Source organism: Oncorhynchus tshawytscha, linkage group LG21 (assembly GCF_018296145.1).
Source record: "Oncorhynchus tshawytscha isolate Ot180627B linkage group LG21, Otsh_v2.0, whole genome shotgun sequence".
Classification (NCBI taxonomy): Eukaryota; Metazoa; Chordata; class Actinopteri; order Salmoniformes; family Salmonidae; genus Oncorhynchus; species Oncorhynchus tshawytscha.
In genome coordinates this window covers 2,613,499-2,637,303 of record NC_056449.1, presented here as the reverse complement: position 1 = coordinate 2,637,303, position 23,805 = coordinate 2,613,499, and the positions used below count along the sequence as shown (strand labels likewise).

The following is a 23,805-nucleotide window of genomic DNA, read 5'->3' as shown; positions in this document are numbered from 1 at the left end:
TGTACCGGTAACCCTTGTATATAGCCTCGCTATTGTTATTTTACTGCTGCTCTTTAATTATTTGTTACTTTTATTTAAAAATAATTTGTAGCAAATGGGGACAATAGACTGGGATATAGAGAGATTGAATATGTCTGTAGAGCAAGTGCAGACCAACATCCCACCAAACATACACAGGACATTATGACAAAGCAAAAACAGGTCTGAAATATCAAATTTACATACAGTAATAGGGTTTTTCTTAATTTTTACTATTTTCTACATTGTAGAATAATAGTGAAGACATCAAAACTATGAAATAACACACATGGAATCATGTAGTATCCAAAAAAGTGTTAAACAAATCAAAAAACATTATATTTGAGATTCTTCAAAGTAGTCACCCTTTGCCTTGATTACAGCTTTGCATACTTTTGGCATTCTCTCATTCAGCTTCATGAGGAATGCTTTCCCAACAGTCTTGAAGGAGTTCCCACATATGCTGAGCACTTGTTAGCTGCTTTTCCTTCACTCTGCAGTCCAACTCATCCCAAACCATCTCAATTGGGTTTAGGTCGCATGATTGTGGAGGCCATCAACCATCTTATTTGACATTTTTTTAAATTTAACTTTTATTTAACTAGGCAAGTCAGTTAAGAACAAATTCTTATTTACAATGACAGTCTACCAAAAGGCCTCCTGCGGGAATGGGGGCTCGGGTTAAAAAATAAAAATATAGGACAAAACACACATCACGACAATAGAGACACCACAACACTACATAAAGAGAGACCTAAGACAACAACATAGCATAGCAGCAACACATGAAAACCCAGCATGGTAGCAAAACAACATGACAACAACATGGTAGCTTACACAACATAGCAGCAACACAACATGGTAGCAGCACAAAACATGGTGCAGTACAAACATTATTGGGCACAGACATCAGCACAAAGGGCAAGAAGGTAGAGACAACAATACATCACGCAAAGCAGCCACAACTGTCTGATGCAGCATTCCATCACTCTCCTTGGTCAAATAGCCCTTAGCCAGCCTGGAGGTGTGTTGGGTCATTGTCCTGTTGAAAAACGAATTATATTCCCACTAAGCGCCAAACAGAGGGGATGGCGTATCGTTGCAAAATGCTGTGATAGGACTGCTGGGTAAGTGTGCCTTGAATTCTAAATAAATCACAGACAGTGTCACCAACAAAGCACCCCCACACAGTCACACCTACTCCTCCATGCTTCACGGTGGGAACCACACACGTGGAGATCATCCGTTCACCTACTATTCGTCTCACAAAGACTGTTGGAACCAAAAATCTCAAATTTGGACTCATCAGACCAAAGGACAGATTTCCACCGGTCTAATGTCCATTACGCATGTTTCTTGGCCCAAGCAAGTCACTTCTTATTATTGATGTCCTTTAGTCGCGGTTTCTTTTCAGCTATTCAAACATGAAAGCCTGATTCACGCAGTCTCCTCTGAACAGTTGATGTTGAGATGTGTCTGTTACTTGAATGAAGAAATAGTAAAAATAAAGAAAAACCCTTGAATGAGTAGGAGTGTCCAAACTTTTGACTGGTACTGTAAGTATTTCAGACAGTTTACTCGGTACTTTGTTGAAATCAAATTCTATTAGTTATATGTGCCGAGCACAAAGCCGAATTCACCTTACAGTAAAATGCTTATTTACAAGCCCCTAACCAACAATGCAGTTTAAAAAATACGAATAGGAGTAAGAAATAAAAGTAACAAGTAGTTGAAGAGCAGCAGTAGAATAACAATAGCGAGATTATATACAGTGGGTACCGGTACAGAGTCAATGTGCGGGGGCTTGGCACACCTGGCACACCTGTATTTGGAGGTTTCTCCCATTCTTCTCTGCAGTTCCTCTAAAGTTCTGTCAAGTTGGATGGGGAGCGTCGCTGCACAACTATTTTCAGGTCTCTCCAGAGATGTTAGATCGAGCTCTAGCTGGGCCATTCAAGGACATTCAGAGACTTGTCCCAAAGCCACTCCTGCATTGTCTTGGCTGTGTGCTTAGGGTCGTTGCCCTGTTGGAAGGTGAACCTTCACCCCAGTCTGAGGTCCTGAGCAATCTGGAGCAGGTTCTCATCAAGGATCTCTTTGTACTTTGCTCCGTTCATCTTTCTTTTGATCCTGACTAGTCTCCCAGTCCCTGCTGCTGAAAAACATTGCCACAGCATGATGCTGCCACCACCATGCTTCACCATAGGGATGGTTCCAGGTTTCCTCCAGACACAACGCTTGGCATTCAGGCCAAAGAGTCCCTTCTCCCCTGATTGCTCAGATTGGCCAGGTGGCCAGCTCTAGGAAGAGTCTTGGTAGTTCCAAACTCCCATTTAAGAATGATGGAGGCCACTGTATTCTTGGGGACCTTCAATGCTGCAGAAATGTTTTGGTACCCATCCCGAGATCTGTGCCTCGACACAATCCTGTCTCAGAGCTCTATGGACAATTCCTTTGACCTCATGTCTTGTTTTTACTTTGATATGCACTGTCAACTGTGGGACCTTATACAGATAGATTTGTTGCCTTTCCAAATCATGTCCAATCAATTAAATTTACCAGAGGTGGACTCCAATCAAGTTGTAGAAACATCTCAAGGATGATCAAAGGAAACAGGATGCACCTAAGCTCAATTTTGAGTCTCAAAACAAAGGGTTTGAACACTTATGTAAATCAGGTATGTTTTTATTTTTATTTTTGTTTGTTTTTGCGTTGTCATTAAGGGATATTGTGTGTAGATTTATGAGGATTTAAAAAAAAATGTAATCCATTTTGCAATATGGCTGTGACGTTAACAAAATGTGGAAAAGGGGAAGGGGTCTGAATACTTTCCGAATGCACTGTAAGATATTAATGTTCTAGGCACGCTTCATGAGAACGTTGCAAGAACATTCCGGTGTCCAGCTTTCTGAGGGTTAGGAGAATATTCCATCAACGTCACATCAAACATACACAGAGCATGATTGCCATGTTCTCAGAATGTAAGATACTGAAGTTCTAGACACTTTTCATGGGAATGTTGCAAGATGATTTCTGTGTATCAGTTGTCAGGGCATCACCTGTTGGTCCCAAATAAATCTTCTCCCGCTCTCCAAACATGAATTACACATCACGCATTGTTTCTGTTGCCAAGCCCATCAAGGCCTTGATTGCTGAACCACTGACCCATTCACAGCTCCTTTGTCTGTTGGAAAGTTTAGGGTTACTCTCACAGTGATTTTAACATAGTGTTTTCAACTTTTCAATGTACATATTTGACACACTTTGCCATACATGATTACATTGTGTTCATTGTATCCCTTAGTCAACATGTTCTCATCTGGGATTTGATCTTACAACCTCTTGTCAGTTATGAGTGTTAGTTATGGGTTAATGTGACGGTTCTGTATTCATTTGATTAATATCAAGTTGTTTCAGATCTACAGAAGTGCCTAGAGAGGAGGGGTTAGGGTTTTTTTCTGGACAGGACCGAACTATACTGGGCCAATAAGCACATGCCCTAGAGATAGAAATTCCTTATTGGGACAGTGGTTAGGGTGTTCATCTTTGGTGCTGTTGGCCTGGGTTTGAGACCCACTAGGGGAGTCACCTTACTCTTGCATTCTTAGCAATATATGTTCATGTCATTATTTGGCAACTGTTACAACACACTACAACACATTAACCATGTTTCCATACACAGTTTTTACGGGAGTAAAGTCATACCGTATTTTTAAAATGATGGACACGTGATTTCAGTACAATTTTCCAAATGCCGACAGATAATTTGATCGTTCGACATGGTGGGATTTTTTTGTGTCTGTAAAATGTATTATGCGAGAAATGGCGGTGGAAACGCATTTATACGTACATTTTGTTTTTATAACTATCATGTCGAAGTAAACTTGGGGTCATGCGATGACATGGTGTGTAGTCCTCCGACTACAATTTTGCAGTTTATTAGGCTACTAAATACTGTACTGTAAATTTACGATGAACTTCACAGGGTGGTGAAATTGCAAGGTATGCGCTTGGTGCTCCTTTCTAATAAATGTTGAGGATCTTGTTCTGGTGGCAGTATGATCGATGCTTGACTGCAGTTTGACAAATAAAAATTCATAATAAACTCTTTCTTGTAGACTAACCTTCCCGCTGGGTCTACCCACACCATATCTGCGAGCTGCTAGTTAGAGCGCACGTGCCAAGACTAGGCACATTTATATATTTAACGCAACTGTTTTTGTGTCACACCTATCGGTAAAGTTGAAAATGCGATGGAAACATTGAACATAAAACAAATATTCGGTACATGAAAACTAAAGCAAAAAAGTACATTTTGTGTGCATTGCGTCATCACACAGATATTTATTTGCAAGAATTCAGTTTGGTGGAAACACAGCACTGGTGGGAAATTCACATATTTTCTTTATTCCGTTTTTAGAATATTTGCATGAAAATCTGTCTCCAATTGGATGGAAACCTAGCTATTGAAAAATGGAAATAGGTGGAATTCTAGATAGCTGAGCATATCAAAACTCTTTTTTAAATCTACACTACATATACTACGTAGAACAAACATGTTTCTGATATCAGCTTTCGTAATTGCATTTCTATCAGTAAAATTCCTAAAAGAGAAATCTATACACATAATGATAATAAACAAAGCTGAATAAATAAATAACATATAAACAATTGAAATGTCTGATAAATGCAATTCAAAATGGCAACACTGACATTAACTTCTTTGGGACTGGGGGAAAGTATTGAGTAGCTTGGATGAATAAGGTGCCCAGAGTAAACTGCATGCTACTCAGGCCCAAAAGCTAGAATATGCATATAATTAGTTGAACACTCTGAAGTTTCTAAAACTGTTTGAATGATGTATGTGAGTATAACAGAACTCATATGGTAGGCAAAAACCTGAGAAAAAATCCAACCAGGAAGTGGGAAATCTGAGGTTTGTAGGTTTTCATGTCTTTGCCTATCCAATATACAGTGTAAATGGGGTCATATTGCACTTCCTAAGGCTTCCACTAGATGTCAACAGTATTTAGAATCTTGTTTCAGGCTTCTACAATGAAGGGGGAGTTGTTTGACTAAGGGGTCTGGCAGAATGCAATGAGCTAAATCATTTTAATTACTGTAATAAACGCACAAATAAAAAGGAGGTATTTGGACATAAAGATGAACTTTATCGAACAAAACACATTTACATTTATTGTCTAACATGGAGTCCTGGGAGTGCCATCCGGTGAAGATCATCAAAGGTTAGTGATTAATTTTAACGCTATTTCTGTCTTTTGTGACACCTCTCCTTCTTTGGAAAATGGCTGTATGTTTTTCTGTGGCTAGGCGCTGACCTAACATAATCGCAAGGTGTGCTTTCGCCGTAAAGCATTTTTGTAATCAGACACTATGGCTGGATTAACGAGAACTTTATCTTTAAAATGGTGTATAATACTTGTATGTTTGAGGAATTTTAATTACGAGATTTCTGTTGTTTTGAATTTTTTGCCCTGCAATTTCACTGGCTAGCGTCCCATATATCCCAGAGAAGTTAACATACAGTTTATTGCTAAGAATGTGAGAGTAGGGTGACTCCCCTAGGGGGTCTCGAACCAAGGCCATCAGCATCAATGATGAACGCCATAACCACTGTCCCAATAAAATACATCTCAAGAGTATGTGCTTATTGGGCCAGTATAGTTAGGTCTTGTCCAGAATAAACCCTAACCCTCCTCCCTAGACACTTGTGTAGATATGAAACAAAATCTGTTGTTTTGTTGACGGTCTGGTATTCTGGGGGGTGCATGCTATCAGATAATAGCTTCTCATGCTTTCGCCGAAAAGCATTTTACAAATCTGACTTGGTGGCTAGATTCACAACGAGTGTAGCTTTAATTCAGTACCTTGCATGTGTGTTTTAATGAAAGTTTGAGTTTTATCGAAAACTATAGGTGGCGCTCTAAAATTTCCGCTGATTTGATCCCGCCACAGGGACCAAGTCCCAAACAAGTTAATTGATACCTGACACGGAAATGGTGGTGTAGCAGGAAGAACGGCGTACTGTGAATCAAGAGGTTTTGAGTTCAAATTTCAGGTGAGGACATCTTGAATAATAATTTTGGTCTAAATGAACATGCACAACGTAATCATGTGTGTCAAATATGTAAGTTGAAAACATTGTGTCTTAAAAGTACTGTGTGTGAGTATCTCTAACCTTGCCAGCAGACAAAGAGCTATGAATGGATCAGTGGTTTGCCAATCAGGGCCTTGATTGGCTCGGCAACAGTAACGCAACATGATGTAGGACACAAAGATGTTCTTGCAATCTTCCCATGAAATGTGTCTAGAACATTAATATCTTATATTATGAGAACATGGCAACCATGTTCTGTGAATGTTTGGTGGGACGATGATAGAATATTCTCCTAACCCACAGAACATGGTAATCACGTTTCTGGGTAATTTCTATTTGACATTAAGGGAATGTTCTCTTGGAAAAATTCATTCTACATCACGGGAACATTCCTATGAAAATGTTAGTTAATAATGATGTAATGAGACTCCTAAGGGAACGTTCTCTAAAGTTGTGGGAACTTTTGTTGTTAGCTGGGAAGACACTCCTCTTTGGCCTAGGGCTCCCCACAGTTGATTTCTAACTTAGACTGCCCATTGCCTGATGTGGCACCACCACCAATCCACCCCTCTGACTGCCCCCCTGTAACACTATTACCTTGGTAATCCCTGGATCAGGGCTGAAAGTGAAAGAAAACAAAACAAGTCCCTTTATGATGAGAGTCCTCTTAGTTCAGAATTAGCAGATGATTGCAGCTTTAATAATCCACTTATTTATAAAGTCCTCAGTGCAGTGATTAAGCCTGGGCTCAAATTTACTTTCCCATTAGTGGAGCGAGGCAGGGGCTAGGGCTGGGGAGGAAGACTGGGGCTGAGGCTGTGGCTGGAGCTGGGGAGGGATGCTGGGGCTGGGTATGGAGCTGGGGAGGGACGCTGGGGCTGAGGCTGGAGTTGGAGCTGGGGAGGGAAGCAGAGGCTGGGTATGGAGCTGGAGCAAGGGCCAGAGCTGGGTCAGGAGGCTACTGCTGGGGCTGGTGATGGGGCTGGGGAGTTAAGCTGGGGGTTATCGGTGTCCTCCTGCTAGGAGTGAGGGCTGAATGCAGTCTCAGCAGTGCAGGGAGGCCTACCTCCATATGGCCCTGCTGGAGCTTCGCACCCACAGCAAGCAGGGCCAGAGTCCTAGCAGGGGGATACATGGAGGATTCTGTGCCTTCCTGACGGTCATGCTACAGCACATACAGTAGGAGGGGGAGGTTCATGTAACAGTGATGGGAATCCTCCTTTCATGGGAGATTCTGTGGTTTGTCAGTTTGTTTCTTGTTTCCCTCCCTCTCCTCTGGCAGAAACACACAGTGACCAATGGTGAGGATCAAAGAGGAATGAGATACACAAGACACCTCTGAAGGGGTGGAGGGTTCATTAAATCCTCCTCATGTCCCCCTCCCACCACCACAGAGTGGGTTCCAGTGACAGTGCCTTTGTTATCTTGTGGCCTCACCTCTGCACCCCCAGTTCAGGGCCAGCAACGTCCTACATGCAGCGAATGGTAATGTGGGAATCTGTTGATAAGCTCATAGTCACAGTCGGCCAGAGTGAGGGGCCAGCCCAGACACTGGTGCCCTATTGAAGAACCCCAAGTAGGCAAAGTGACACAAAACTAATGAAGAGATTGAGACTGTGGAGAAACTTCTCCAGGCCACCACGAAGATAAAGAGGCAATCAATATGCACACACTATTATCTTATTGAGCTTAAATTGATGCAAATCTAAGATTGAATCAGGAAAGCAGACGCTTCCACGCAAGACATTATTTGTGGGCTACTGAATAATACAGGACGACCACAGTCACTAAACCCACACAGACACAGGAAAGGTTTAATATATTGATAGCCCAGGACAACAAGATAATTAATTGAATGAGCACTTTTCTCATCCACAATTATGTGGAACCTGATGACAGGGTGAAATACCATGTGCATATCTTCCCAGAAGACTGAGCATTGCTCTTATCATTATCTCAAGCTAGTCCAACTGAATAATTACCCAATGCCATCAGCCTTATGAAATCCTAGTTGCCTCCAGTGATCCCTTGCTGAATATTTCAGATTGATCCGGGTGTGTATTGATGGGTTTGGTGGGGGTAAATATCTCTACTTCAGGGTCTCACCAGCTGTGAGACGAGCACTTCACACTAATTCATTATTAAAAAGGAAGAGATGACAAATGAAAATGGGAATTAAAGTTTAAACAAAAACTGTAGAGATGGGATGTTAGCTCTCTGAGCAAACCTGCCTTCTCCTCACAATGGCTGAAAAAAAACTACAACGAACTACAGAAGTGTACCGGATACGCTAAAACGGCTAGCTTACCCAGCATTATAGCCTACACTAACAGCTGATAAGGAAACGATGACAATGAAATGATGAGAATGGTCATGACACAACTTAGCCCACATTCGAGAGATGGAGAGACAGAGAGCTGTTATTTCAACCAAAGTTTCTACACTGTAGTTGATATAAGAATAAATTAAATCAGATTGTTGGTCATCTGCTGGGCCAGCATTATTAATATATTTTCATAAGCGGTCAGTTTAGGGTGACAATGGTTTAAAGGGATAGTTCACCCAAATTACAAAATTATATTTTGATGTCCTTACTTTAAAAAAAAATGTATTTGTCATTTTTTACCACCTTTTTTGTGATGTCCAATTGGTAGTTACGATCTTGTCTCATCGCTGCAACTCCCCAACGGTCTTGGAAGAGGCAAAGGTCAAGAGTCATGCGTCCTCCGAAACATGTCCGGCCAAGCCACGCTGCTTCTTAACACACTGTTTGCTTAACACAGAAGCCACACCGTCCCACTGGCAACCTGTCACATTCTGACCTTAGTTCTTCTATTATGTCTTTGTTTGAGCATTGGTCAGGGCGTGAGTTGGGTGGGTTGTCTATGTTACTTTTTCTAGGATTTGCTATTTCTGTGTTTGGCCTGGTATGGTTCTCAATCAGAGGCAGCTGTCAATCGTTGTCCCTGATTGAAAACCATATTTAGGGAGCCTGTTTTCTATTGTGTTTGGTGGGTGATTATTTTCTGTTTTGTGGATTTCACTAGACAGGACTGTTTCGTTTGTTTGTTCTTCCTAGTTGTTATTTTGTTTAGTGTTCAGTTTTGATTATATTAAAAATCACTTACCACGCTGCACCTTGGTCCTCACCTTATTCCACCGACGACGGCCATTACACAAGCAAGGAAATCGCACCGGGCTAAAACCTCCCCTAACCCGGATGACGCTAATATCGAATATTGAATGGAATTTGTGCCACAAATGCTAAAATGTTAGCATGTGGAAACAGTGCCAGGGAAACTAAACCAAACCAAAGCATGGATTGCTGTCATACCTTGTCCATAGACTGCTTAAAGGGTATTGAAACCAACGTGTAATTTTGTTTTTGGTTGAACTATCCCTTTAAGAACATAAGCTGAAAGTATTGACGGAGCTCTGATTATAATAAAGGTTACTTCAGGATTTCTTGAAAAAAACATTGCTAAGGCCAACTGGGAACATTTCTGTTTCTCTATTTCTTCCTGAGCAATATTTTCTTTCTGAGCAAACTAGCCAGACCCAACACTATTATTCAGTAGTATCCAAATGTACTGGATTCCTTGTTCATATGAATACATTTGTTGTTACATAATTCAACTTACATCCCATAGAATAGACCTACCACAGATATTTACGAGTGGTACAGGACGGCAATAACCCAGTCACAGGCATTAAGGAAGAAGCATATTAACTTGTTGATTTCCAGTATAATGTCGTGTGTGGAGGACTGGTGGTGGAGTGAGAATGTGCTGACTCATGGGCGATCCCGCCTGCCCTGCTACACTCCTCCGCCTGCCCGGCCTGGCTTGTGGGGAGAAGGTTGCATGCCCCCCTGATAAATCACACTGTCATTGCACATCAGTGTATATCAATCTGTGCTCCAAAGCTCCCCCATTTAGAGAATTGCTGAAGTGTTACTGCAGTGACATTGGGGATGACACTGCAGCATAATGGGACTATTTTCCCCTCATTCTCTCACTCCTCTCTGTACCCCACCAATACCATGGCCAAATCCAACACAATGCCACAGAAGAAAAGTTAATCTGCTGTTTCTCTCCGGCAGCCAAAACAGGAAATACTGAGACATTGTCTCCTGAGCCCTCTGGGATGGGACCTACCTTGTTATTGCCAACATATGCTCCCAGGATATTGTTTGTGTGCATGGGGGGTAAATCCCTGCATTACCAGAACATTCTGTTAACTTTAAATGTTGTCGCCTTCTTCACTATTTGTGGGAAATATGGAGTTCCTGTATGATGGCTAATGTGCAGGCTGTTCATTATGCAGTATACTGTACATTCTGAGTGTTTGATTCAGTGAGTTGAGTGATATGCTGCCCCGCAAGTTATAGGGAAAATCAAAGATGGCGTCTTGCCTCTACACAAGAAATGATCTCGAAAAACGCTGTGATCTTCCAGTGGAACCGGACCAAACTGAAATGGTGACCCCCTTGGCTTGGGTATAGAAACTCCGTCTGTTTGGGCACTCAGCTATGCTGTCGGTAATGAGCGATCAGGCAGGCCATTGAAGGAGTGTAATGGGACGTACAGATGGATGTAAATGTCCACGTTACAGCTAGTAAGTCTCTTAGAGCAGCACCACAGAACATTACTCTAACGGCAGCAGGCTCTGCACTAGCCTTCCATCACTGTGACAAATGAGCACAACACAGTGGCTGGATAGCTTCCTACTCCCGACAGCCAACAAGATCCTCTCTAGGATTTTAGAGTGTACCGCTATAGCCCTGTTTTGCTATGGACTGGCTTTAAATGGACATTTAGATGAAATATGTTATTGTTATTGTTACATGCTTCAAAGCAAGTGGAAGTTAACTGCAGATAATAACGTAGCTATATTAGATCCATAGAGTAGTACAACACTTACGACTTAACTGTGATATGAAAATGTCTTTGATAGAGCATGTATTTTTTCTATTCAATGCAGCATCTCTTGGCAATAGTAACAGAGCAGCTATGATTTTGGAGTTATTGTGCTGTGCAGAGAAAGATAACATTGTCTTCTTCTCTCAGAATGTGGAGGAGAAGTAAGGGGGTGTGGAATCAAGCTGTCAGAGCGAGCTGTCTGTGTCTGTCGGTACAGCAGGCAGGGAGGCAGGCAGGGAGACATGGGGCTGTGGTCTGTTACACTATGAGGCTCTAGGATTGGAAGAGAAAAGAGAGTCAGTCCTCATGGTGCCCGATTGAGGAAAAAGTGGTTATAATCAAGCGTGGCAGTCAAAGGTAATAACAAGGTCAGTGAATTGTGAAAATTAATAGGGAATTAATCAATAAAAGTCAATACCAAAGTTTCGAGCAGATTTTTGATTTTTTTAAAATACAGGACCGTTCTGACTCATATGCAACACCAAAGGCTCTATTAATGTAAAAAAATGCAATTTCACAAACATGTTGAAAATGTCCAAAAGCAAACCCCCAAATATATTTTGTCACCCAATATACAGCAAAACATTGATCATGTTCCGCGTAGCCTCAGAAAATAATATCGACGTATACGCTGATTCGGGAAGTGAGTTTATAAGGAAGTGTATAGGAGATGTACCTATTGTGACTATTAAAACCTACCCTAACCAGAAACCGCAGATAGATGGCGGCATTCACGTGAAACTGAAAGTGCAAAGCACCGCATTTACCATGGAAAGGTGAGTGGGAATATGGCTGAATACAAACAGCGCAGTTATTCCCTCCGCAAGGCAATCAAACAAGTGACAAAGTGGAGTCGCAATTCAACGGCTCAGAAACGAGACATACTGTATGTGATAGGGTCTACAGACAATCACGGACTACAAAAGGAAAACCAGCCACGTCACGTACGCCGACGTCTTGCTTCTAGACAAACTAAACACTTCTTTGCCCGCTTTGAGGATAATACAGTGTCACTGACGCGGCGCGCTACCAAGGACAGTGGGCTCTCCTTCTCCGTGGCTGACGTGAGTAAGACATTTAAACGCATTAACCCTCGCAAGGCTTCCGGCCCAGACGGGACCCCTAGCGGCATGCGCAGACCAGCTGGCTGGTGTATTTATGGACATATTCAATCTCTCCCTATCCCAGTCTGCTGTCCCCACATGCTCCAAGACGGCCACCAGTATTCCTATTACCAAGTATGCAAAGGTAACTGAACTAAATGACTATCGCCCCATAGCACTCACTTCTGTCATCACGAAGTGCTTTGAGAGACTAGTCAATGATCACATCTCCTCCACCTTACCTGTCACCGTAGACCCACTTCAATTTGCTTACCGCCCCGATAGGTCCACAGACTATGCAATCGCCATCACACTGCACACTGCCCTATCCCATCTGGACAAGAGGAATACCCATATAAGAATGCTGTTCATTGACTATAGCTCAGCGTTCAACACCATAGTATCCTCCAAGCTCATCATTAAGCTTGAGGCCCTAGGTCTCAACCCCACCCTGTGCAATTGGGTCCTAGACTTCCTGACAGGCCGCCTCCAGATGGTGAAGGTAGGAAACAACATCTCCACTTCGCTGAACCTCAACACTGGGGCCCCACAAGGGTGCGTGCTCAGCCCCCTCCTGTACTCCCTGTTCACCCATGACAGCATGGTCATGCAAGACTCCAACTCAATCATCACAACAGTAGTAGGCTTGATTAACAACAACGACGAAACAGCGTACAGGGAGGAGGTGAGGGCACTCGAAGTGTGGTGTCAGAAAAACAACCTCTCACTCAATGTCAACAAAACAAAGGAGATGATCGTGGACTTCAGGAAACAGCAGAGGTAGCACCCACTATCCACATCGACGGGACAGTAGTTGAGAAGGTGGAAAGTTTTAAGTTCCTCTGCGTTTACATCACGGACAAACTGAAAATGGTCCACCCACACAGACAGTGTGGAGGCGGAAGAAATTTGGCTTGTCACCTTAAACCCTCACAAACTTTTACAGATGCACAATTGAGAGCATCCTGTCTGGCTGTATCACCGCCTGCTACGACAACTGCACCGTCCACAACCGCAACGCATCACCAGGGGGAAAACTACCTGCCCTCCAGGACACCTACAGCACCCAATATCACAGGAAGGCCAAAAATATCTTTAAGGACAACATCCACCCGAGCCACTGCCTGTTCACCCCGCTACCATCCAGAAGGTGAGGTCAGTACAGGTGCATCAAAGCTGGGACCGAGAGACTGAAAAACAGCTTCTATCTCAAGGCCATCAGACTGTTAAACAGCCATCACTAACACAGCAAGACTGCTGCCTACATACAGACTTGAAATCATTGGCCACTTTAACAAATGGATCACTAGTCACTTTAATAATGCCACTTTAATGATGTTTACATACTGTATCTTGCATTACTCTTCTCATACTGTATGTATAAACTGTATTTTAAACCATCTATTGCATCTTGCTTATGCCGCTCTGTAATTTCTCATCCATATATTTATATATTCTTATTACATTCCTCTACTTAGATTTGTGTGTATCAGGTAGGTTGTTGTGGAATTGTTAGATTACATGTTAGATATTGCTGCACAGTCGGAACTAGAAGCACAAGCATTTCGCTACACTTGCAATAACATCTGCTAACCATGTGTATGTGATCAATAAAAATTGATTTGATTTGAAAACCAGACAGAATTAGAAAGGAAACTATCTTTTCAATTATACAAATCTAACACAGGTCCTGCCAGACCCCGCTTGTCAAAAACAAAAGATGATAAAGTTCATGGAAGTGAAGCTGCCATAATGATATTCAGGGCATCAAGCTTATCCAAAGTTCCTAAATTATAACGAGAGCAGCACTGAGGATGACAGAACTCTAATTCACTTTCCTTCTGCTTATCGTGACACACTGTGAATCCTAATGAGAAGAAAAAGAAACAAGGAAAGAGAAAGCGAAGAAGAAAGAGACGCAGGAGGGGTCCAAGGCCGATGCTGCACTGTGTCAAACCATAGACTCCCTCAGTGACTCTGGATTTAAACACGGTAGGAGTTGACTGATTCTACTTTGGATAGGGTGCACTCTCAGATTGCAACACCACATTAGCGTTACACACTCTTATCTATTATCTCTTCCGATTTGCATATTTGCAGTGAGACATCAAAGTTCGTGTAATACAGCTCTTATGACTGAATTGATATGTGTAGACAGATTTGCATATCTGCTCTGTTTCCTCTCCTAAGATGATCTTTTGAGAGTAAAAGTGGAAAGAGGAAAAAAAAACTATTCTCAGGAGGAAATGTCTCTAGGTGACATAATGCAATTAGCTTGACCAGTGACTGAGAGTGTTTCCTGTCGATGGACAAATGAGCCTATTCATGCTTCTAATTTTCCAACTCACTGAGCGAATCAAATTGAAGAGTCCCCACTGTGCTGCTTCCATCGGTAATCACTGGGTATCAACTCACCTTCAAATAATACATCTCTCCTGACCCGGATAGAGGTCTCTGATAACTTTCTATACCAGGTTTATTAGAGCTGTTAACACAGACAATGAGCGCTCACTTCAACTTCCTTTGTCACCTCACCTGACACCTATTCATACGAGACATCCATTAGAGCAGGCGTTTAAGAGGTGCCTCCAGAGTAAAAGTCCTCCAATGGTACTGTTCAGAATGTTAATGGGTAAACTTGAGATAATATAAGGTATTGGGATTCAACTAAAGTAAGTAGGCCTATAGTGTTAATGCTACTCAATATGGCTCTGTGTAAAAGCCCAAGTCTAATTTAGTCAAATCTCATGTTTGCAACAGTTTCTGAATTTCTGAAGTTTCTGAATGCACTCACAAAGGCAGTTGCTTAGGGACAAGGTTTAGGGACATGCCCTCAGTACAGTGGTATGTCCCTCCCCAGTGTGTGTGTGTGTGTGTGTGTGTGTGTGTGTGTGTGCGCGCGCGTGCGAGAAAGGAGAGAAAAGGTAACCCCCTCTGGCAAGAGAGAGTGACAGGCAATCGATTCCTCTCGACGCCAGCCCTGTCATGCCTCATCTGGGGAAGACGCCCGGCCGTCGTGTGTGTCCTGACAAGGTGTGGACTTATTTAACATGAACCCCAAGTATTCTAGAGCTTTTGACTCCGCTGAAACAAATGTGTTTATAGTCCGGTGGCGTCACTTGGCATATGAAGACAAACAGGACACGCTGGTGTCTAGGGACAGGCCATACATCCTGCTCTTTCCCTTTAGCTTATTATCAAACACCCTTCTCCTCTCCTCTCTCCTCCCCTGTCCTCCTCTCCATGACTGCAGTCTCGCCCTCCTCTCGTCTCCTCAGCAGGAACAACGCGTAGCTGCACTACTTTAGGACCCGCGACCACACGCATTTAGATATGGGACCACTTCAATCTGCTTTAGCAGTAGGCTTAACTCCTAATTGAATGTATCTGCTTCACTTGCTTGCAATGTGATCTATCCAAGGTTTGACCGCAGTGTTTTGGGTTGTATGTGTCCGGTTATTCAATCTTAATGCATTTTCAGTGTCGAAACAAGTAAAATCCATTTCGGGTATCATTTGATATGCATATGCTGGTTTACAGATATGTGACACAGGTCAGATTCCCTGAGTAAAGGAGGGAGGATAATCACAGGTAATGTGCTGTACTACAGACATACTTCACAAGCATTTAAATGTTTCAACGTTTACAGCCATTTATAAACATTTATAGTATATAAATATAGCAATCACAAATATTTCAAAACTGCAATATACTTTAAATACAGTTCATTGGAAGTATTTAAAATGGTTTAGTGCATATATTTTATAAACGGCATATATGCCCTACATCTTTTCGCCTGTTTTCAGTGGTATCTGTATAGGTACCATTGACAATCATTTCCCTTACCACAGAAATATAAATTTAGTTTAGAATCATGCACGTCTTATTTTTGTTCTGTAAGCTTCTTAATATTTGATGGACTAACCTTTCCTTGAGGACATTCAAGCACCATTTGTAAAAAAAAAAAGAAAATCATACTCTCTCTGACGCACATAGTTTTCTGTTGCCAGAAAACCACTTAATATTACTTTTTTGGGGGGAGGCAATTCTATCTGCTGGATTGAACCGCTCCTTACTCTTAACATGTTTCGTAAATTAATGGGCTCATATTTTCCCCAAAAAGACCCAAAGGATACTTTTTCTTGTTCTCCATTTCACTTCTCCTAAGAAAATAAAAAAAGTAGTCACGCTGATCTTGGGAAAGAGCAGGACAAAGCCCATGTGAACACAGACAATTTCATGATGAATTATGAGGTAATAAAAGAAATAGGTCATGGGGTTTCCACATGGGTAAAAAGGTAGCCAAGAGGCTCGAGTCTAAAGGCAGAACTCGCAGGTCTAGCTGAGAAGGAGGGAGACAGGAAGAGAGGATTCAGGATTCATGCACGGCCCATCATCTCTCCCATTGTTGACTTAACCGGCTGTGGAAGGTGTTACCATATTTGAATGAGTTTCGGAGACGCATGACCGTGGTAACTCACCTCTCGCAGTAACCGTTAAATTTAGCCTGAACGCAATGTCCTTTCATAAGAGGAATTTTACTTTGAAATGCATTTTGAAATATTTATGACCAGGGTGCTGACTATGGAGAGGGAGAAGAGGCTTTTCTTGGTCATTCTGGTTTTTGGGCACAAATCTGAGCCTTTGCCAAGGTTTAGCCTCCCCTACACTCTGCGTGAGTTCAGTACTGTATTGCTACTATACTGCAGGCCATTCAGTAGCAGATTGTCCCTACAGGCTCCTTCCAAGGCCTTATCGTTGGCTCTGTTGTTGCCTCTTACCATGTCACATGAGGATAGTGAAATACATTTTATTCATTTAGCAGACGCTCTTATCCAGCAATAAGGGTTAAGTGCATTGCTCAAGGGCACATTGACAAATCTTTCACTTAGTCAGCTCGGGATTCAAACCAGCGACCTTTCGGTTACTGGCCCAATGCTCTTAACTGCTAAGCTACCTGCCGCTCGTTGAATACTGAAATAAACAAAGGTGTCATACAATGCTACAGTAATACAGTAATACAAGGCATATGGACCCAAACATGGTAGCTTAAAACAGTTCCTGACCAGCAACCCCATTAATATTCCTCCTCTAAGAAAGTAGGCAAGCCCCCTGCCCCCTGGAAGCCTGAGTGTCCTGATTGACCTCTCTGTGTGCTTAAAGCTAACTAACCCAGGCCTTGTCTAACCCTGGCTTGGCTCACCACCCAACCAGCAGCACACTAACATGGCATCTGATCCTACGGGTCAGCACCCCAGGCAGGCTGTAAACCATGTGGAATCCAGCTCCAACATTACACCACTCACTGGAACTAGCACGCCTAGCGCTTAGCTTAGCAGAAGGCATGTGAGTAAGTGAACAAACAATGGCTCAGTTAACCGACAAGACAAGCATATTCTTCACATATCAGTGAAGCAGATGTCTTTAATTTTAGCAGATAATATTAGCCTGCCGCTACTGCCTCTGTTCTTGCTTTGTATTGCTAGCTCATTGAATACTGTTGTTTAGTGAAGCATAGTACTGTGTCTGTTTTGGTCCCTGAGTTGCATGTAAAAGTTGCATGTAAAATAATGTGTGTGTGTGTGTGTCTGTCTGTCTCTCTTTCTGAGTGTGTGTGTGTGTGTGTGTGTGTGTGTGTGTGTGTGTGTGTGTGTGTATGTGTGTATGTGTGTCTGTTGAGAGTTAGAATAGTACAATACACAAGGTGCAATTTCGAAAATTGCATCAGTATTTTTCGTCTTGTTATGCCACTCACAGACAGTCACTCAATTAGCCCATGTCAGCAAAAGAAAAATAGATTGGTCAATTTGTCTAGTTAATCTAGCCAGCTATCTAAACTTGTAGTAATCATGGCTGAATTACCGACCGGGCATGCACGGAACGTGCCCAGGGGCCCTGACCTCCAGGGGGCCCCCATTGATTTTGTTAGTCACTCTCGTTCAGATATAAACCTCATGAATGATATGGCAAACTGTTGATTTACACCTAAATAGACATACCCAAAACCCAATTGTTTTTCATGAGATGGCAATAAACAATAACTGGTAATGCTGCATAGTTTCAGAAAGGTAGTATAGTTATACATGGCTGAGGTATACTCACTGTTGAGGACACAAGCTCAAGTCATAATACAAATATTATGAAAATATAAAAAAATCATCAGATTTTTTTCCTATTCAACAAAAGTGGGTCAATATAGTTTTAATTATAAATGACTTACTTTCAGATTTCAACTTTCTTATAACTGTCAAATAAATATGATCATACTTAGTGACGGTACAATATTGGCACTATTTCAAATAAATGACAGAGACTTTTCTGCCCAACGTTCTCTGAGCTGCCCCGAGACACCATTAAAATGTGTGCAGACTCGTTACAACTTCAGCTTCAAAGACAAAGTGATCTCGTCCGTCGGTGACCAAAAGAAGGTGGTGCTGTTCTATGAAATGATTTGATATGTTTCCCTGATGAGAGCTATAAATCCAACATTACAGCGAGATGAAACTACTATCGTTGCATCCACAAGACTCTCCTGTTCCATATGCGCTTCTGCAAGCACAGCTGTGAGTTTCACAGGCACAGGAAATCTCACAGCTGCGGATTGCAATAGCATACAGTATATGAATCAGGACAAGTATCGCTTTTAGGGAGTGTTGTGCAATTGATGTTGTGCCGTTCACGGTCAGAACCTGGCCAGAACCGCTCTACAAAAGGGACTTAAACATGGGAAAATGTGTAGAAAAGCAGCAATTTAGGTATACAACTGCAACAACAACAAGAAGGTCCAATAAAGAACATGTATTTGTTTACCTTTTGTTAATAAAATACTTTATCTGCTTAGAGAGCCCTCTGTATGTATTCAATTATAATCCCAGTGCTGAGTTAATTGTTGTTAGTTGCTTTTTCTTCAGTCTGTAGTCCAACTCATCCCAATTGGGTTTAGGTCGCATGATTGTGGAGGCCAGGTCATCAGATCAAATGTTTTTTTAACCTTTATTTAACTAGGCAAGGCAGTTAAGAACAAATTCTTATTTACAATGATGGCCATCCAGGGAACAGCCTTGTTCAGGGGCAGAACGACAGATTTATACCTTGTCGGCTCAGGGATTTGATCCAGCAACCTTTCGGTTACAGGCCCAAAGCTCTAACGACTGCCGCTAATTGTGTAGCTATTCGGCTATGTGTTTGTAGATCGACTGAGGTGAATGAAGTTACAGCAATTAATGTGATCATGTCTGGAGTCATTTTTTCTTGTTTTTGCTGTTCTTCAAATAGCACTTCAGAGGTTTTTACGGCCCTGTGTGTATGTGTGTTGCAGTTTGCATGGTGATAGAACTGTCTTTCACTCTGTATTTTCTGGTTAAGGCTCCTATCTGTTTCAGTTTCATTGCTGTATGTATGTGGTTGACTGGGTGTAGTTTCCGTGTGTTTCTGTTCTGTTTGTAGTGTAGCTACAGCCAGAGTCAGTGCTGCCTGCCTAGTGCAGTCTTGGGGCTCCAGCAGATTGGCTCCGCTCTGTTTCAGAGGGGGGCTAAGCAGGCAGGCAGGCAGGCAGGGTGAATGAGCTGGGGGGTTGATTTCACACTGCAGTTGGCAGCTGCTCTTCCTGCAGTCAGGACCCAGCACACACCCCAAGGGTCAGACTCACTGGCCTGGAATCCCAGCCTGCCTGCTTGCCTGCCTGCTGCATGACAGAGGCAGCAGAGGAGGAACAAGCCCAAAATGTGAATAAATAAATCCATCTCACGTCACAGTGGTTGCCAGCGTTTACACTGAAGGCTGATGCATCACAGACACACAGTGACGCTCCACTATGCTCCTGTGATAAATGGTGTGTCTCCGCAGTGCATCCGGTTTACAGCCGGGCGCACAGGGTTTTATCTTTGAGAGGAATGGGCATGAGAATATTAAGTGTAAGAGTGCAAAAGTGCATCCTGCGGTTGGAGGTTGATGTACATTTTTTACGTTCTCACGTTTCACGGCAGCTGATTTCAGATCACGTCATTCTGAATGACAATCGTGGCCAGCTGTCAAACTTGTTTTAGCATTGTGCACATATAATACAAACATTCACACAACAATATAAAACAAAATCATACTATACATGTAATCAGACATATACATACAGTATATGCACACCCTCAAGATATGAGGGGCTCACCTGTGACTTTGAGCTCTGTGGTCCTTCTCACCACCCGGCTGCCATACTTGAGCTCACAGGTGTAGTTCCCCCCGTCGTCCTCCTGCACCTCAGGGAACCAGATATTGGTGGTGTTCACCATGATGGAGCTCCGCCATGTCTTCTTCTCACACTCCTAGACAGACAGGACACCACGTCAACACCACACACACCATGTTATATCATGTCACTTTCAACTCTTTTTAGTTTAGTTTAATAAGATACCCATTAGTCCACCAGAGCTAACCTTCATGGGTTCATAAACAAAGACTAGCACTGCATCCCAAATGGCATCCTATTCCCTATACAGTGCACTAATTTCAACCAGAGCCCTATGGGAATTTTCTGAGAATAAGGGTTGTTACCTTATACCAGGTCATCTGGGGCTGCTTGTAAGGGGCGAGGTAATCCTCGATGTCGGGGCAGTTGATCATCTTGCTTTTAGTGATCTCGGCTTTCTCCAGGTGGCGTATTTTACTGTTGAAGCACAGGCCCTCGTCGTTCTCCTCCACCGCCAAGGACATGGACACCTTCATGCAGTAGGTGGAGTTTCTGCAGGCAGGGAGCATAACACAGGAGGCTTTATGTTTCCCCAAGTTCACCTCTAGCCAACAGTCATCACACACACAAAAGCACACATCGATTTCTCCAGGGGGTTTCATCTGTAAACCAGCAGAGATCTTAAACACTGCCATTCATTCCATCAATGCCTCCCTGCCTACCTGTGATGATGTGATGTGGGGGCTCTTTTTACTTTTTTAGTTTCCAGTTAACCACATCAAGAACAATGGGCAAGTTGAACATGGAGGTTACCTGAATGAAATAGTTCAAAATGCTTCAATTAGTAAAGAGATGTGGCTCCCCCTGAAGTGGCAAGAGCACATGCTGTATGGAGAATGAATTAGCATATTATTTCAATAGGCACCAGCCAGAAGTACAAGTCTCCTTCAGGGAGGCATGTGTCAGGGCAAGTGACACCCAGTTCCGCACGCAGCTACTGCCATGGCTACTACACAAGGCTACAGTACGTAGAGAGTGACTGCTGCATCCTCCTCCAATTGAAAATGCATGAGGGATTTCAGGCATAGGATTGCCCTGCAGTGGCATTGTGTGTCAGCCTCTCAAACGCTAAGGCTCCCTGAACCTCCACTAGTGAATACAGTCTGTTTGATGCAAAGATTTAACATTTCGGCATGAACCATTTAGTTGGTTTTAGACTGGGACATCAGACGGATTTGTGTGTGTGTGTGTGTGTGTGTGTGTGTGTGTGTGTGTGAGTTTGTAGATTGTCTGACATATCCGCTGTTTTGTGTGTGTAGAATTCCTGGCTGCGGTCCCAGGCAATAGATATAGAGAGTACAGCTGTCCTGGGCTACTTTATTTACTCGAGGAGAAAATGAACTATGACTAAAATACTGTTCACAAGGGCGCTCACTGTGTCTGGTGACAACAGTCTCATATCGTGACAAATAATGGACAAACAGAGGACAGATGTGTGAAGTCACTTAGGACAAAATGAGGAGGCTATTTTCACTGGTCTGTTACTGACAATTAGCTGGAAGTTAATCACACTGCATAACTATTGTGCAAACCTGATCCGACTGCTTCCACTGCATTAATAATTAATCACTCTCCTCCTGCAATTACATTCATATGAAAATGCTCAGGTTACAGCTCGCCAATTTAATTATATGCTCAATAAAGAGGTATTTCGGTGTTTTTCGCGGTTCATGTTTACATCTGCTAACGTGAGCTTCAAATTAATTTTACAATTAATCTAACACAGCAACTTTCAAGAGGCTGCCCACCCAGCTGAGTCCGTCCGTCCGTCACATGGGTCAGTATGCCCGGGCTCTTAACACTCTTGAGACATGAATGAATAAGCATTGAGAACTTCCATTAGCCTGCATGACTTCCTTCCAAGCTGATTTTACATGTAATTTCCCCTACACAGGTTTCTGTGTGAGCCGGGGCACAGAGAGCCAAACTGTGTACATGCTCTCATAGCAGAGGTCAACCGGGCTTCAGGCTCTATCCACAGTGGATCTCAGTAAATGACCATAACACATTAACGGTGCTAAGTAGTTTCCTATATCGCTGGAGGACCAGAGGTCAAAGTAGGAGCCCTTAATTGCAGCAATCTGATCTTGGAGCTCTATGGGGTAAACATCCATAGACGACCGAGAAAGTGACTGAGGCCCTGCTGCGGGAAGGTCGGCCATGTTGTTCTGTTCTGCTGCTTTGTCTCAGAACCACCTGAGAAAGTACATGGCCTGCGAACAAACATCTGGAAGAGGCTTGTCTGTGGAGATCACTTGCGATTTGTGTCTCAGCAGCAGTGACATCACAGCTCCCATCCCTGGAGGAGGAGACATACAGTACACAGGACAGCTCTCCAGGGCACCCTGCCACGGGCAGTCCACTCACACAGGGAGAGGATAAGGAGGAAGTTGAAGGTGAAATCGTATGATTAATTCACTGATAATGAACCTTATTCTCTGCCTTTCCTCCACAAGCCCTAGCTCTCATGTAACACTCTCTGTGGATGGAAGATGGGCCTAGGTGGACCCAAGGGCCAATTATATTGACTGACAAAAGTGTTGCTCTATGAGCGTCATAGAAATGAGCACTGTCTGCCACTGTGATTTGACCTGTTTTCATTATGGATTGTCTGCTGAGATGGCCTATACCACAGAGAGCAGAATCTTGGCACTTAACACTAATTTTTCATAGAGATTAAACATTATATTTAATTAGAAGGCACTAGTCCATCCATTTTTCAATGACGGAAAAGGAATAAAAGTGAATTATGTAGTTTAGTTTGAAATGGTTGATCCTATTGGTATGAATTATGATGCATTGCTAAAGCTTTCTGAGCTTATGAATGGTTTTATCGGGTCCCCAGATGCTATTGCAAGTCTCTAAAACTCTATATGGGGAAACTTTCCTATGCAATCTCCCGCCTCGCTTGCACTGGAGTTTGAAAATGACACAGTAAACTCTTTGAACTTAATAAAGGGGCTTAATAAAGATGGATTTCAGAGAGGGAGAATTTTACATGCAACAGTTTGAATCTAAATGTAGGCCAATTCCATTGATCAAAATGGGGTAGAAATTCTATTTCTACCATTTCCACGTAAGAGAGGGAAGAAGAGGGAAATTTAATAAAGTTTTAAATAGGTGTGCTAAATATTTCACAGAGAGCATGAACCACCAATTTAATTTCAATAGAAACCACTCTAAGAATGAACCATGATGGCCCGACTCCTTTAGCTATTAAACCTCCGATGTAAATGACCTTTAAAAAATATATATTTTTTAAACCCTCTCGCTCTCTCTCTCTCTTTCGTACTACACACTGAGCAGAAACAAAATGTTACAAGGAAATGAAAAACAGCCATGGAAACAAACTGGTCAATGTGTAAAAGAATCAGAACACCTTAACACAACAAACAATGACGTTTC

At 42.6% G+C, this 23,805-nt stretch overlaps 1 protein-coding gene across 1 annotated transcript in view; it reads right to left on the bottom strand.

Moving 5' to 3' along the window:
- Positions 1 to 23,805, bottom strand: part of LOC112220703 (X-linked interleukin-1 receptor accessory protein-like 2) — a 324,138-nt gene that overhangs the window by 101,848 nt on the left and 198,485 nt on the right. The window contains exons 4-5 of the mRNA XM_042302865.1: positions 20,706 to 20,892; positions 20,323 to 20,476 (exon numbers count right to left, since the gene is read on the bottom strand). Coding sequence (XP_042158799.1) covers positions 20,323 to 20,476; positions 20,706 to 20,892 — 341 coding nt within the window. The remainder of the gene's footprint in view (positions 1 to 20,322; positions 20,477 to 20,705; positions 20,893 to 23,805) is intronic.